Source organism: Bos indicus, chromosome 5, assembly GCF_029378745.1.
Source record: "Bos indicus isolate NIAB-ARS_2022 breed Sahiwal x Tharparkar chromosome 5, NIAB-ARS_B.indTharparkar_mat_pri_1.0, whole genome shotgun sequence".
Classification (NCBI taxonomy): domain Eukaryota; kingdom Metazoa; phylum Chordata; class Mammalia; order Artiodactyla; family Bovidae; genus Bos; species Bos indicus.
The window spans coordinates 26,804,182-26,820,381 of NC_091764.1; the positions used below are offsets into that span (position 1 = coordinate 26,804,182).

At 46.1% G+C, this 16,200-nt stretch overlaps 1 protein-coding gene across 1 annotated transcript; it reads left to right on the plus strand.

Moving 5' to 3' along the window:
• The first annotated feature begins 120 nt into the window (after positions 1 to 120).
• AAAS (aladin WD repeat nucleoporin) lies at positions 121 to 16,181 on the plus strand. Its single transcript, XM_019960461.2, has 16 exons — positions 121 to 364; positions 999 to 1,126; positions 8,180 to 8,235; positions 8,547 to 8,638; positions 8,825 to 8,871; positions 9,126 to 9,224; positions 9,547 to 9,690; positions 13,904 to 14,024; positions 14,322 to 14,446; positions 14,629 to 14,689; positions 14,832 to 14,922; positions 15,134 to 15,227; positions 15,320 to 15,387; positions 15,536 to 15,617; positions 15,717 to 15,801; positions 15,924 to 16,181. The coding sequence occupies exons 1-16, from the start codon at positions 242 to 244 to the stop codon at positions 16,149 to 16,151; spliced, it is 1,644 nt and encodes a 547-aa protein (XP_019816020.1). The 5' UTR covers positions 121 to 241; the 3' UTR covers positions 16,152 to 16,181.
• The last annotated feature ends 19 nt before the right edge of the window (positions 16,182 to 16,200 follow it).

The following is a 16,200-nucleotide window of genomic DNA, read 5'->3' on the forward strand; positions in this document are numbered from 1 at the left end:
CGTGTCGGCGCCGCTCTTTCTCCCGCCGCTAGGCGGCGCGCCAGGACGCCGGAAGTCGATCCCAGAACTGCGCATGCGTCCTTCTTCTGCGTTGCTCTTCCGTTTACTTTCTTTGAGCTTTGTATTGCCGTTTGTCCCATGCGGCAACCCGTAGGCATCCGAATCTAGCCCGGGAACTAAGAGTCAGAGGAGCGGGGCTCTGGGAGTCTGCTGATTCCGGGACGTCCTCGGGACCGGCAAGATGTGCTCCCTGGGGTTGTTCCCTCCTCCGCCGCCTAGAGGACAAATCACCTTATACGAGCACAATAACGAACTGGTGACAGGCAGTAGCTGTGAGAGTCCGCCTCCCGACTTCCGGGGCCAGGTGGTCAGGGCGAGGAGGGAGGGACCTTTAGGCATGGGGGGCGGTGTTGGAGGGTATGTGGAAGCAGAGGCAGCGTGGCGGGGGTCGGGGGGGGGGTGGTGGGGCGCGTCGCGGTCCCCAGACTGGAGGATTGGAAACAATCTCTCCCAGGTGGAGAAGAATAGAAGAGATGGAATGTGTTTTAGAGCTGGGATTGGAGGATGAGTGATGCTGAGGAGCTGTGGGGCGGGCCTAGCGGGGATGGAGAGAGTGGGGGCGAATCTAGGGGATGTGACTATGCAGGAGGACTTCTGATAAGTTGGAGACAGTATCTGGGACAACTGGGAAGGCCCAACCTGGGGAGTTGGTTCCCCCGAGGTTTTCCTGGCAAGGAAAAGGAAGAGAAATGGACGTTTATTGAACGTTTGTGTGGAAGAAAGAGGCTCTGAGTCAGGTGTTCTCCACAAATGTTTTAAAAATGTGATTTAATAATCACAGCACTCCTATGAAATATTATTCTGGTTTTACCGATAAGGGAGATAAGATTTGTTTCCCCAGTTCCACAAGTGTTTCTTTTGTGGAAATGGGAAACGGGGGTTCAGTAGGGATCTGGAAAGAACTCACTCACTGTCATACCTCTCATTTCTGGCTATAGTGGATTAATCTTCCTGTCCTAAACCTGACTAAGGATCCCTTGAAGACCCCTGGAAGGCTGGACCATGGCACAAGAACTGCCTTCATTCACCACCGGGAGCAAGTGTGGAAGAGATGCATCAACATTTGGTGAGACGTGGCAAAGGGTCTCCTGGGCCATTGGTCTACAGATCCTGGATGCAGTGGGGTCACCATCTCTCTACCCTGGGCTTCCTGGCGCTCTCTAGCTCAGAGCTGTCTGTCATTCAACACATCAAATTATCAGTCCTTTCTGTGGAACTCAAGGCTGTGCAATGGTAGTTCAGTTTCATCTCCAATGACTTGGTTTCCTTTCTGGTTTAATTATGTACAGGGTTCTAGTGATGATTAAATCAGAGAAGGCAATGGCACCCCACTCCAGTACTCTTGCCTGGAAAATCCCATGGATAGAGGAGCCTGGTGGGCTGCAGTCCATGGGGTCGCTTAGAGTTGGACATGACTGAGCGACTTCACTTTCACTTTTCACTTTCATGCATTGGAGAAGGAAATGGCAACCCACTCCAGTGTTCTTGCCTGGAGAATCCCAGGGACGGGGGAGCCTGGTGGGCTGCTGTCTATGCGGTCGCACAGAGTTGGACACAACTGAAGCAACTTAGCAGCAGTGATGATTAAATGAGTAAGTTCAGTTCAGTCACTCAGTCGTGTCCGACTCTTTTCGACCCCATGAATCGCAGCACACCAGGCCTCCCTGTCCATCACCAACTCCCGGAGTTCATCCAGACTCACGTCCATCAAGTCAGCGATGCCATCCAGCCATCTCATCCTCTGTCGTCCCCTTCTCCTCCTACCCCCAATCCCTCCCAGCATCAGAGTCTTTTCCAATGAGTCAACTCTTTGCGTGAGGTGGCCAAAGTACTGGAGTTTCAGCTTTAGCATCATTCCTTCCAAAGAAATCCCAGGACTGATCTCCTTCAGAATGGACTGATTGGATCTCCTTGCAGTCCAAGGGACTCTCAAGAGTCTTCTCCAACACCACAGTACAAAAGCCTCAATTCTTCGGCACTCAGCCTTCTTCACAGTCCAACTCTCACATCCATACATGACCACAGGAAAAACCATAGCCTTGACTAGACGAACCTTTGTTGGCAAAGGAATGTCTCTGCTTTTGAATATGCTATCTAGGTTGGTCATAACTTTCCTTCCAAGGAGTAAGCATCTTTTAATTTCATGGCTGCAGTCACCATCTGTAGTGATTTTGGAGCCCAGAAAAATAAAATCTGACACTGTTTCCACTGTTTCCCCATCTATTTCCCATGAAGTGATGGGACCGGATGCCATGATCTTCATTTTCTGAATGTTGAGCTTTAAGCCAACTTTTTCACTCTCCACTTTCACTTTCATCAAGAGGCTTTTGAGTTCCTCTTCACTTTCTGCCATAAGGGTGGTGTCATCTGCATATCTGAGGTTATTGATATTTCTCCCGGCAATCTTGATTCCAGCTTGTGTTTTTTCCAGTCCAGCGTTTCTCATGATGTACTCTGCATATAAGTTAAATAAACAGGGTGACAATATACGGCCTTGACGTATTCCTTTTCCTATTTGGAACCAGTCTATTGTTCCATGTCCAGTTCTAACTGTTGCTTCTTGACCTGCATACAAATTTCTCAAGAGGCAGGTCAGGTGGTCTGGTATTCCCATCTCTTGAAGAATTTTCCACAGTTTATTGTGATCCACACAGTCAAAGGCTTTGGCATAGTCAATAAAGCAGAAATAGATGTTTTTTCTGGAACTCTCTTGCTTTTTCCATGATCCAGCAGATGTTGGCAATTTGATCTCTGGTTCCTCTGCCTTTTGTAAAACCAGCTTGAACATCAGGAAGTTCACGGTTCATGTATTGCTGAAGCCTGGCTTGGAGAATTTTGAGCATTACTTTACTAGCGTGTGAGATGAGTGCAATTGTGCGGTAGTTTGAGCATTCTTTGGCATTGCCTTTCTTTGGGATTGGAATGAAAACTGACCTTTTCCAGTCCTGTGGCCACTGCTGAGTTTTCCAAATTTGCTGGCATATTGAGTGCACCACTTTCACAGCATCATCTTTTAGGATTTGAAATAGCTCCACTGGAATTCCATCACCTCCACTAGCTTTATTCGTAGTGATGCTTTCTAAGGCCCACTTGACTTCGCATTCCAGGATGTCTGGCTCTAGGTCAGTGATCACACCATCGTGATTATTTGGGTCGTGAAGATCTTTTTTGTACAGTTCTTCTGTGTATTCTTACCACCTCTTCTTAATATCTTCTGCTTCTGTTAGGTCCATACCATTTCTGTCCTTTATCGAGCCCATCTTTGCATGAAATGTTCTGTTGGTATCTCTAATTTTCTTGAAGAGATCTCTAGTCTTTCCCGTTCTGTTGTTTTCCTCTATTTCTTTGCATTGATCGCTGAGGAAGGCTTTCTTATCTCTTCTTGCTATTCTTTGAAACTCTGGATTCAGATGCTTATATCTTTCCTTTTCTCCTTTGCTTTTTGCTTCTCTTCTTTTCACAGCTATTTGTAAGGCCTCCCTAGACAGCCATTTTGCTTTTTTGCATTTCTTTTCCATGGGGATGGTCTTGATCCCTGTCTCCTGTACAATGTCATGAACCTCATTCCATAGTTCATCAGGCACTGTATCAGATCTAGGCCCTTAAATGAGTAAAACCCATGTTAATTCAAGAGTTAGTCATGATTAGTATTATCCTCATCATTGTATGTAGGGGTTCAAAGGGCATGTTCATTTGTAGTTTCATGGGCTGCTGCCATACAGGGCTCTAAGTTGTACATATTTATAGACCCACCAGCAGTGAGATAACTATGCTCCAATAAAAACCTAAAAATGAAACAAAGCCAAAAAAAAAAAAGAAACAAAGCCAAAAAAGTGTATGAGAGTGCCTGTTTTCTGACACTTGTCTTTTCAAACTTTGATATTTGATTTTGCATAACCGTTTCATTTGCATGTCTCCTTGAGTGAAGCTAAACTTCAGGTTGTGGTCTGAAAACCCATTCAGTCTTGGATTCTTTCTCTATTTCTGCCTCCATCGAGCTGCTGCTTCTCTTCTGCTGTCTTTTTTTTTAAATAATTATTTGGCTGCTCTGGGTTCTAGTTGTGCAGGATCTTACATCTTCGTTGTGGCATTCGAGATCCTTAGTTGTGCTGCAGGATCTAGTTTCCTGACCAGGGACTGAACTCCGGCCCCCTGCATTGGGAGTATGGGGTCTTAGCCGCTGGATCACCAGGGAAGTTGCTTCCTGCTGTCTTTTATATGCATAGCTTTTTTTTTTTTTAAAGTTCTGTTTATATATTTTATTTTTGGCTGCGCTGAGTCTTCAGCTGCTGTGCGGGAGCTACCTCTAGTTGTGGTAGGCAGGGGTTACTTTTTGTTGTGGGGTGCTAGGGCTTCTCACTGCAGTGGTTTCTCTTTTTGCAGAGCATTGGGCCAGGCATTCAGACTTCAGTAGTTGTGGTGCATGGGCTTAGTTGCTCTGCGGCATGTGGGGTCTTCCCAGTGCAGGGGTCAGACCTGTGCCCCCGCATTGGCAGGTGGATTCTTAACACTAGACCACGAGGGAAGTAATGTCTGTGCTTTTCAATATGCTTTGTAAGTTTGTCATAGCTTTTCTTCCAAGGAGCAAGCGTCTTTTAATTTCATAGCTTCAGTCACCACCTGCAGTGATTTTTGGAGCCCAAAAAAATAAAGTCTGTTACTGTTTCCATTGTTTCCCCATCTATTTGCCATGGGGTGATGGGACTGGATGCCCTGATCTTAGTTTTTTAAATGTTGAGTTTTAAGCCAGCTTTTTCACTCTCCTCTTTCACTTTCATCAAGAGGCTCTTTAGTTCTTCGCTTTCTGCCATAAGGGTGGTGTCATCTGCATATCTGAGGTTATTGATATTTTTCCCGGCAGTCTTGATTCCAGCTTGTGCTTCATCCAGCCCTGCATTTCGCGTGATGTATTCTGCATATAAGTTAAATAAACAGGGTGACAATATACACCCTTATCATACTCCTTTCCCAATTTGGAACTAGTCTGTTGTTCCATATCCGGTTCTAACTGCTGCTTCTTGTCCTGCATACAGATTTCTCAGGAGGCAGGTAAGGTGGTCTGGCATTCCCATCTCTTGAAGAATTTTCCACAGTTTGTAATGATCCACACAATCAAAGGTTTTGGCATAATCATTAAAGCAGAAGTAGATGTTTTTCTGGAACTCTTGCTTTTTCTATGATCCAATGGATGTTGGCAATTTGATCTCTGGTTTTCTCTGCCTTTTCTAAATCCAGCTTGAACATCTGGAAGTTCATGGTTGACATACTGTTGAAGCCTGACTTGGAGAAGTTTGAGTATCACTTTGCTAGCGTGTGAGATGAATGCGATTGTGTGGTAGTTTGAGCATTCTTTGGCATTGCCTTTCTTTGGGATTGGAATGAAAACTGACCTTTTCCAGTCCTGTGGCCACTGCTGAGTTTTCCAAATTTGCTGACATTTTGAGTGCAGCACTTTCACAGCATCATCTTTTAGAATTTGAAATAGCTTAGCTGGAATTTTGTCACCTCCACTAGCTTTATTCGTAGTGATGCTTCCTAAGGCTCACTTGAGTTCACATTCTAGGATGTCTGGCTTTGGTGAGTAATTACACCATCGTGGTTATTTGGGTCATGAAGATCTTTTTTGTACAGTTCTTCTATGTATTCTTGCCATCTCTTCTTAATATCTTCTGCTTCTGTTAGGTCCATACCGTTTCTGTCCTTTATTGAGCCCATCTTTGCATGAAATGTTGCCTTGGTATCTCTAATTTTCTTGAAGAAGAGATCTCTAGTCTTTCCCATTCTATGTTTTCCTCTATTTCTTTGCCTTGATCACTGAGGAAGGCTTTCTTATCTCTCCTTGCTGTTCTTTGGAACTCTGCATTCAGATGGTATATCTTTCCTTTTCTCCTTTGCCTTTAGCTTCTCTTCTTTTCTCAGCTATTTGTAAGGCCTCCTCAGACAACCATTTTGCCTTTTTGCATTTCTATTTTTGGGGGATGGTCTTGACCACTGCCTCCTGTACAGTGTCACAAGCCTCCATCCACAGTTCTTCAGGCACTCTGTCTATCAGATCTAATGCCTTGAATTTGTTTCTCACTTCCACTGTATAATCGTAAGGGATTTGATTTAGGTCATTCCTGAATGGTCTAGTGGTTTTCCCTACTTTCTTCAATTTAAGTCTGAATTTGGCAATAAGGGGTTCACCACCTGAGCCACAGTCAGCTCCCGGTCTTGTTTTTGCTGACTGTATAGAGCTTCTCCATCTTTGGTAGCAAAGAATATAATCAGTCTGATTTCGGTGTTGACCATCTTGTGATGTACATGTGTAGAGTCTTCTCTTGTGTTGTTGGAAGAGGGTGTTTGCTATGACCAGTGTGTTCTCTTGGCAAAACTCTATTAGTCTTTGCCCTGCTTCATTCCGTATTCCAAGACCAAATTTGCCTGTTACTCCAGGTATCATTTGACTTCCTACTTTTGCATTCCAGTCCCCTATAATGAAAAGGACATCTTTTTTGGGTGCTAGTTCTAAAAGGTCTTGTAGGTCTTCATAGAACCGTTCCACTTCAGCTTCTTCAGTGTTACTGGTTGGGGCATAGACTTGGATTACTGTGATACTGAATGGTTTGCCTTGGAAACGAACAGAGATCATTCTGTCGTTTTTGAGATTGCATCCAAGTACTGCATTTCGGACTCTTTTGTTGACTATGAGGCTACTCCATTTTTTCTAAGTGATTCTTGCCCACAGTAGCAGATATAATGGTCATCTGAATTAAATTTGCCCGTTCCAGTCCAGTTTAGTTCACTGATTCCTAAAATGTCAACGTTCACTTTTGCCATCTCCTGTTTGACCACTTCCAATTTACCCTGATTCACCGACCATCCAGGTTCCTATGCAATATTGTTCTTTACAGCATCGGACTTTACTTCCACCACCAGTCACACCCACGACGCGGCGTTGTTCTCGCTTTGACAGCAGGGAGGCCCTCTGCTGTCTCTCAGATGCTGACGTCCTGAACTGGACTTGCACCGCACCTTGGTGTTCACGTGCCTGTTCAGCACCCTCAGTCAGATACTCTACAGGCTCCACACACTCAGCATGTTCAGAATCAGTCTCTGTTTTCTTCTCTATGTCAGCATCTTCCTTGTGTTTTTCGTCTCAAGTAATGCCCTTCCTAGTCATATAAGTGGTTTGAATGTAGGCTTTGGGACAGACAGACAGACTGAATCCTGAGTCTGCTTTTTCCTACCTAGTTCACCTTTGATAATCAACCTTTCACACTCCCTGTTCTCTCATCTAAAAATGCAGTTGATAACAATCCCTGTTGTGTAGGGTTGTGATAATAGCTAAGTTAGATGTTGCGTGTGAAGCTGCAGCCCAGCCCTGGCACAGTGTAATCAGTGTTGGATGCTATAATTATCATCTAGGTGTTTCCCTTGATATTATCCTTTACCTTACTAATGTTGAATTAATCCTCCTGTCCGTTCTACTTCCTCAAGCTCTCAGACTTGCCCTCTTTTCTCAACCCCCAGTGGTTCAGGCCACTTTGGCCTTTCTCTAGATTCCTGAAGTAGCTTCTTAACCTGTTTCTTTCTCTCCATTCTTGTCTCCCTCTAATCTGCAGCCAGATTGATCTTTCTAAAATGCCTGGGTGGTCAGTTTATTCCTTAACTGAAACTCCCTTCAGTGGCTTTCCATTCATTGTCTTCGGGCAAGTCCTGACTCCTTGATCTTCACACAAAGCCCTGACAGACCTCTGAGCCTTAGTTGTCTCATTGAGGAAATGGGTAGAATGAAAGGACGGTATAAAGTGTTTGACGTATAGTTGCCACTCATTAAATGGAAATGCTCTTACCTATTTTTTAAATATTTATTTATATATTACTCACTTGGCTGCACCAGGTCTTCATTGCAGCATGCAGGATCTTATAGCTGCAACATGTGGGATCTAGTTCCCTGACCAGGGATGGAACCTGGGTCCTCTGCATTGGGAGTGTGGAGTCTTAGCCACTGAGCCACCAGGGAAGTCCCTGATCTTACTCTGAGTACATGTTTATTGAATGAATGAATGAATGGAGGAACTTAGAGGGGAGACTGAAGGGATCAAAGCTATCTAACTCAGTTCCCTCTCCTCTTCAGGCGTGATGTAGGCCTTTTCGGGGTGCTGAATGAAATTGCAAATTCAGAGGAAGAGGGTAAGTGTGTTTACCTGCAGCCTTCTCTGGTTCTGTGGTTGCCATCTCCCCTCCATATTCTCCGTAATTCATCCCAATACCTGTTGGCCCAGCGCCTTTCCCTTTATCCCTGTATTCCTGGCCCAGTTGTCTCCCCTGGTGCTATCTTCTCTCACCTCTACCTACCCCTCATGCCGCAGATTGGGTGTCCAGATCACTTGTTGGGTGGAAGGGCCTGGAGAGTGCTTGCCCTTGCTCAGTCCTTACCTAGGAAGGTGCCCAGTGAGAGCCCTGTGAACGGTTTAATCACGGCTGCTTCCTCAACCCCACAGTGTTTGAGTGGGTGAAGACGGCATCCAGCTGGGCCCTGGCACTCTGTCGATGGGCCTCCTCCCTCCACGGGTCCCTGTTTCCCCATCTGTCTGTAAGTTTGGCTTCTGCCACTGGCCCTCCCTGCTGCTACTCTCTGCTCCTACCATTTTCTGTGCCTTAGGGTCAGGCTGTGATGGGAAGACGGCAGAGGGTGGGAATGGTCCAGCTCCCCGTGGGAGCTTTGAGGGGATAAGCTCCCTTTGTCCCAGTGCATCCTCTGTCTGCTTTGTCATTACAGCTTAGGAGCGAAGATCTGATTGCTGAATTTGCTCAAGTCACAAACTGGTGAGTGTACCAGCTCTGGGGCTTTTGTTAGAAGGAAGTCCTGAATCTTGAAACTTCTGGGGAGATGGAAAAACAAGGCAGAGACTCCTCCCACCCCTTCCCTGACTGTTCCCCATGTTCTCGCTCCTTCTACCTCCCAATAAAGAAAGAAACAGCAAAAAATGGTAAACGGTCTCATGTGGAAGGCAGCCTGAGCTCTGGGCCCAGGTGTGGCGAGGTGCAGTTCGGACTCTTGACTCTCACTCCTGCCCCAGGTCCAGCTGCTGCTTGCGGGTCTTTGCATGGCACCCCCACACCAACAAGTTTGCTGTGGCTCTGCTGGATGACTCAGTCCGGGTGTATAATGCCAACAGGTATGTGTGGCGCACTGGGTGGGCTCTGACTCTTTTAAGTCTCCATCTCTCAGTCCCCACTTCCTTCTCCAGCTCTGGTGCCCCAGGAGTCCTGCAGTTCCTGAGCCCAGTCCGATGGCTCTTTTCAGAACTGGGGTCAGGGAGGCCCCACAGCTGGATGCATCCTCTTTCCAAACCCAGCCTTTATCCTGTCCTCTGTCCCACCCTACCCCCAGGCACTGGATGGTCTGCTTTCTTCTCTGGGTGTCTGTCCTCAATTACACTCAGGTCCCCTCCCCTTAGTGTCCCTGCTTTGACTCTGTCCCCTCCCATTTCACCCCAGCACTATCGTCCCCTCCCTGAAGCACCGGCTGCAGCGCAATGTGGCAGCCCTGGCCTGGAAGCCCCTCAGTGCCTCTGTCTTGGCTGTGGCCTGCCAGAGCTGCATTCTCATCTGGACTCTGGATCCCACGTCCTTGTCTACCCGGTGAGTTCCAGCAGTCTCTTACCTTGACTCGAGGCCATGGGTTGGTGAGGTCTGGGAGGAAAAGTTCTTTATCCTCACAGCACTTCCCATGGCTACAGAAGCAGACCTAAGGCCAAGGTGGAGGTTCTGCGAAGCGGTAATCTAGAGAAAGGGACAGAACTAGGGGCTTCTGGGATTGTGGGGAGTGTGCACCTGTGGATCATGAAGTGGAAAGAAAGTCTCTTTGGGAGGACTGCCAGATGCAAGTTTAACAGGAGGGAGAAAGGCAATTAATGTAGATATGGAATTAATATGGATTTGAGCTGAAACCAGTGAAAATGGAAAAAGAATCCCCATAAGAACTAAATATAAAACCAGAAACTAGTTCTTTAAATTTTGAATAAAGATTTTGGCTCGCTTTATTAAGGCAAAAGAGAAAATCAAAGTATACTATTTTCAGAATGGGAAAAGAGAGAGAACCACGGATATGGAAGAAAATAGAATTATTAGAGAATATTTTATACATTTAGACCAGCACATTTGAAAATCTAAGGAAATGTTTGATTTTCTACCAAATACGTGTTACCAAAGTGGATGAGTTGTGCCACTAGAAAAGATGACAGACTGAGGTGATTTTATGATAATTGCCTAATTGTCAGAGAAAAGATAATCTCCATGTTATTGGAACTAATCCAGATCATAGAAAAATTTGGAAAGCCTCCTGATTTGTTTCTTCCTTTTAATAAACTTTATATGGACGTAATTTTAGATTTTTGGAAAAGCTGCAAAGATAGTACAGAGGGGTTGGCTATACCGTCACACCATTTCCCCCATTGTTAATATCTGATATTACCATGTTACATCTATCAAAACTAAGAAACTGACATTCGAATGTTGTTATTAACTAAACTATAGACTTTGTTTACATTTCACCAGTTTTCCCATTAATGTCCTCTATCTGTCCCATCCTGATTTGTTTTTTATAAAGTTAATGTGACCCTAAAACTGAAACCTGACAATAGGTAGTATAAGAAAGAAACTATTTGAATACTGATTTTAAAATCCTAAATAAAAGACTACCAAATAGAATCCAAAAGCATATTAAAAAAAATTTTTTTTTAACCTAGTGGAATTTTCCAGAAATTAGAAACTATTTACCATTAGGACATATATTAAAATGATTTATTACACTGGCAAATTAAGGGAGAAAAATGTTTGTATTAATAAATGCCCTTGAATAAGCAGACATCCTGCTGAATGCATAAAGTAAATAGGAATACACAGAGATGACCTAAACATAAAGAGTATATACTCAAAATCAGTGGCTGCCATATTAAACCGTGAAATAGGAAATAGTAAAAGTTTTTCCAGTAATGTCAGGATAAAGACAGAGGTATTGTTGCCACCATATTAATCAGCAGTAGTTTTGGATGTTCTTGTGAGTGCAGTAAAACAAGAAAAAGGAATGTGGTAAAGTCTTGAGAAAGAAGATAAAATTAATTTTTTTGGAGATATGATTTTACACCTAGATAAAACAAGAGATTCAACTAAAAGAAACTTTAATCTGGTAAGAAATGTAAGTAGTACCATAATTGGATCCAGGAAACTGAAAAGGTCATAGCTTTCCTTTGTACCAGTAAGAATCAGCTGAGAAACTGTGATGAAAAATATGTTCTATTACAACAGGTCCAATAATTACTATAGGTTACTAGGAATAAATTTTAAATTTATTTAATGTTAGACATCTGAAGAAAGTGGTTGAAAAATATTAAAGGAAGAAGAAAGTGAAGTCACTCAGTCATGTCCAACTCTTTGCGACCCCATGGACTATCCTACCAGGCTCCTCCAGGCCTCCTTCCAGGCAAGAATACTGGAGTGGATTACCATTTCCTTCTCCAGGAGATCTTCCTGACCCAGGAATTGAACCCAGGTCTCCCACATTGTCGGCGGACACTTTACCGTTTGAGCCACCAGGGAAGTCAATGTTAAAACAAGAATATTAAACAAAAGCTTAATTAATGGCGGGACATGCTCCTGTATTCCTGGATAGGAAAATTTAATCATAAAGATGTCAAGTTAAGTATATTTCCGATTAGCATTCTACTGAATTGTTTTTGTGAACTGGAAAAAATGCTATTTAGAGTTTTTATGAAAGAATAAATGTGGAAGGCTGGCCACGAATGTTTGCAAAGGAAGCGCATGGACAGGAGACTTGCCTCTAGGCATTGAAATGTTTCATGAAGTCACAGTAACACAAAGATACTGCCATGAGGTCAGACAAGCACATCAGTGTGTCAGAACAACATTCAGGGACAGACCTAGGAATTCATGGAAATTTAATATATGATGAATTTGGCCTGCATTGCAATAGACAAGTTCAGATTTCTTTTTTTTTTAGTGGTTTTGACATAATTGGCTATCCATTTAGAAAATGATAAAGTTCGGCCTTGCTTCACATTTTATATACAAATAAATTCCAAGCTGATAAAAAAACTAAGTATAAAAATACATAATTAAAAGGACTAGAAAAATATATAGGATTTTTTTTTTTTGCCCATTCAGAATGACAGTATTATTAAAACTGAAATGTTTGATAACATCCATTATTAGCAAGAGTAGGAAACATGGCATAGTGTGGTACAAACTTTTTTTTTTTTAATTATTTTATTTTGGCTGCACCTGGTCTTTGTTGCTGCGTGTGGGCTTTCTCTAGTTGCAGTGAGCAGGGGCTTTCTCTGGTTGCAGTGTGCGAGCTTGTCATTGCAATGGCTTCTCTTGTTGAGACCACAGGCTCTAGGGAACACAGGCTTCAGTGGTTGCGGCTCCCAGGGTCTAGAGCTCTGGCTCAGCAGTTACGGTGCACTGGCCTGTGGAATCTTCCTGCACCAGGGATCGAACTGGTGTCCCCTGCATTGTGAGACAGATTCTTAACCACTGGGCCACTAGGGAAGCCCCACAAACTTTTCAGAAAATAATTTGTTGGCATATTTATCTTTTGAAAGGTGCAAGTCTTTTACCCACAATTCCATTTTAATACTGTATTCTATACAAATAATGACATGAGTACATAAAGATATAAAGAATACTTTGCAGTACTATATGTAATAAAAAAATCACCAACAACTGAAGTGTCTGTGGAAGCACGACTGAATAAATAATAGTTCATCTATTCAGTGGAATACAGTGAGGCCACTGAAAAGAATGAGATGGATCTCTGTAAACTGATGTATTGTAAAATTAAGAGTAACTTGTAGACTGGTGACCTCATTAGAGCTAAAGGTGGGTGTACAGTTGGGAGGAAAAAGGACAGAGTGGCATTAATTGATAGTAGCCTGCACTTTTTGGGCCAAGTATGTCGCTCTGGAGATTCAGAGCTGACTGACACAGCTGGTGGCCTCAGTTAGTTCCCAGCCTAGTCGGGGAGGTTGCCACACGCGCCATCTTTGATGAGCAGAAAACGAGGCAGAGCACCGAGGAGGGAAGCTAACTGTGACAAGGAAACACAGAGAGGTTTGGGAGCACAGGTTGAATTCTGAGGAGTGGCAGATAACTACAAAGATAAGAGATTGGAACTGTGAGGTGATGTCATGGGGTATCCTGGCCTCCAGCCAGGATGGGCCTGTGGAGAGAGGGTTCTCATCCAGAGCAGAGCATGCATCTCCCCAGCCCAGCACCATAGAACTTTACTTGTCACAAGTTTTGTCTCTTTCGGACTTCCCTGGTGGCTCAGTGGTAAAGAATGTGCCTGTCGATGCAGCAGACACAGGTTCAATACCTGATCCAGGAAGATTCCCACATTCTTCAGAGCAACTAAGCTTGGGAACCTGTGCTCTATTGAGCCTGTGCTCTAGAGCCCAGAAACCACAACTACTGAGCTCCCGTGCCCTAAAGCCCATGCTCCGCAACCAGAGAAGCCATTGCAACAAGAAGCTCCTCTAATGCAACTAGAGAAAAAACCCACGTGGCCACAAGGATCCAGCACAGCCAATAAATAAATGAGTAACAGGAGTAATAAAGTTCTTGTCTGTCTCAGGTTTACCCGCTTTCACCCTTTCTGGGCCTCCTGGTAGCGACTGCCCTTGCTTCCTTCTTGTTTTCCTTTAACTTCCATTATTCTTACTCCTGCATTCAGAGGGCCCACAGGGATGGGGCAGTGTTAGCAGGCGGAGGCAAGGGAGCAGAGTCACAGGGCTTTCTTCTTGTCTTCTGACCCCACGCCGTCTCCCTTCTGCAGACCCTCTTCTGGCTGTGCCCAGGTGCTCTCTCACCCTGGGCACACACCCGTTACCAGCTTGGCTTGGGCCCCTAGTGGGGGGCGGCTGCTCTCAGCTTCCCCTGTGGACGCTGCCATCCTGGTGAGTTGATCCCCATACCTCTTGGGGTCACTTCAGCCACACCCCTCAGACTTGAGGGAACAGCTGCCTTTGCCTGGTGGTGGGAAGTACACTGCGGGAGGCGAGGAACAGTTATCCATTCAGTCTTAAATTTATCCAAGGTGCAGGAGCACCCTGCTCCTCACATGTAAAATTCTGCTCGCTGTTTCCTCCTGTTTCAACCCTCTCCACTTCCTCTCCTCTCTGGTTCTTTGTACCTCAGGGAAGGGGGTCTGTGGGGTGTTGGGGATACTGTCTCACTGTCCCCCCGTCTCCTAGGTATGGGATGTCTCAACAGAGACCTGTGTTCCCCTTCCCTGGTTTCGGGGAGGTGGGGTTACGAACCTGCTCTGGTCCCCAGATGGCAGCAAAGTCTTGGCTACCACTCCTTCAGCTGTCTTTCGGTGAGTGTGGGGAGAGCGGAAGTGGGCAGGAAGGATGTGGAGAAAGGCCCTAGGCTTCTGGAACTTCCAGCTGCACAGCCTTCTGTCCCCATTCCCATTCCCCTCAACCTGGGACTGACAGGCAGGGAGGTCTGAGCTGTGAGACCTGCAACTCTAAGCTGTGGCCTGCTTCTCTGGCACAGAGTCTGGGAGGCCCAGATGTGGACTTGCGAGCGGTGGCCTACCCTCTCGGGGCGATGCCAGGTAGGAGGGAGTGTGCGGTGCAGGAGCTGGGGAGGAGGTTGGCTGTACTTGCCCCCCACCTCCTCTACTTCTCTTGCTCCTGTGCGTCCTTCCTGAATTCTCATAGACTACCCTTTTCCTGCCCTTTGCTTCCTGACCCCAGACTGGCTGCTGGAGCCCCAGTGGAAACCGCCTGCTGTTCACCGTGTTGGGGGAACCGCTTATTTACTCCTTGTCATTCCCAGAACGTTGTGGTGAGTCAGGGGCAATACTTCCGGATGCACAATAGCTGGGGTAGTCAGAGGGAGGAAAGAGCCATCTGGAATATGCTGCCTTGAAGGAAAAAGGGAAGTAAAGAAGCTCGGAAGACTTGAGAGGCATTGATGCCTGTGATGGGGAGGAGACAGGGAACCGGGGGAGAGGGGCCCTTTTCCTACACTTAAGAGCACCTGCTCTGATCCACAGGTGAGGGAAAGGGGTATGTTGGAGGCGCCAAGTCCGCTACGATAGTGGCAGATCTGTCTGAGACCACCATACAGACGCCAGATGGCGAGGAGAGGTAAGCTGGGTGGGTGAGGGAAGGACGGAGACAAGGCTGGGAAGGACCACGCAGAGCCCGGCAACCTGGCAACCTGCTGTTCTCACTCATAGACTTGGGGGAGAGGCTCACTCCATGGTCTGGGACCCAAGCGGGGAGCGGCTAGCTGTGCTCATGAAAGGTAAGAGGTGGTGAGGAAGGCCTCTGCTGAGGCTGCACCATCTTCCCATCAATCAAGTGTATCTGTGTCCTGGCAGCAGTTCTGCTGTGCCCCTGCCCTGGGATTTGGCCTCCAGAGTTCCTTCCTATCCCTCGTCCATCTCTTATAGGCAATCCTCGGGTCCAGAATGGGAAACCAGTCATCCTCCTTTTTCGCACTCGAAACAGCCCTGTGTTTGAGCTACTTCCTTGGTAAGTGCTGGGTTCCTCACTGGCCCTCCCATACCAAACCCACATCCCACTATACCTGCCTTCTGCCTCCAGCTGCCTGCTCACCTTCTCTTCGTCTAGTGGCATTATCCAGGGGGAGCTAGGAGCCCAGGCCCAGCTCATCACTTTCCATCCTTCCTTCAACAAAGGAGCTCTGCTCAGCGTGGTGAGTAGGCCAGCTGCTGGGCTGCAGGAGTGGGGAGGAGCTGAGGGCCATGGCTACTGGGTGGCTCTGCCGGAATAGCCCTTCTCTGGGCCCAGGCTGACTTTGCTCCCCTCTCTCTGCAGTGCTGGTCCACAGGCCGGGTCACCCACATCCCTCTGTACTTTGTCAATGCCCGGTTTCCACGCTTTAGCCCAGTGCTTGGCCGAGCCCAGGAGCCCCCCGCTGGGGGTGGAGGCTCTATTCACGATCTACCTCTGTTTACTGAGACATCCCCAACCTCTGCCCCTTGGGACCCTCTCCCAGGGCCACCCCCTGCTCGGCCCCACTCCCCTCACTCCCACTTTCAGTAATAAAAGTGTCCTTTCTTGCTTTCCACTTAATTATGAGACTTTGTCTTTT

Bases quoted from the DNA above. Each gene is read 5' to 3' on its own strand.
- AAAS (XM_019960461.2), top strand. From the start codon at position 242: ATGTGCTCCCTGGGGTTGTTCCCTCCTCCGCCGCCTAGAGGACAAATC. The intron at 14,025-14,321 runs GTGAGTTGATCC...CCCGTCTCCTAG, and splicing joins CTGTGGACGCTGCCATCCTG to GTATGGGATGTCTCAACAGA. The intron at 15,388-15,535 runs GTAAGAGGTGGT...CATCTCTTATAG, and splicing joins GCTAGCTGTGCTCATGAAAG to GCAATCCTCGGGTCCAGAAT.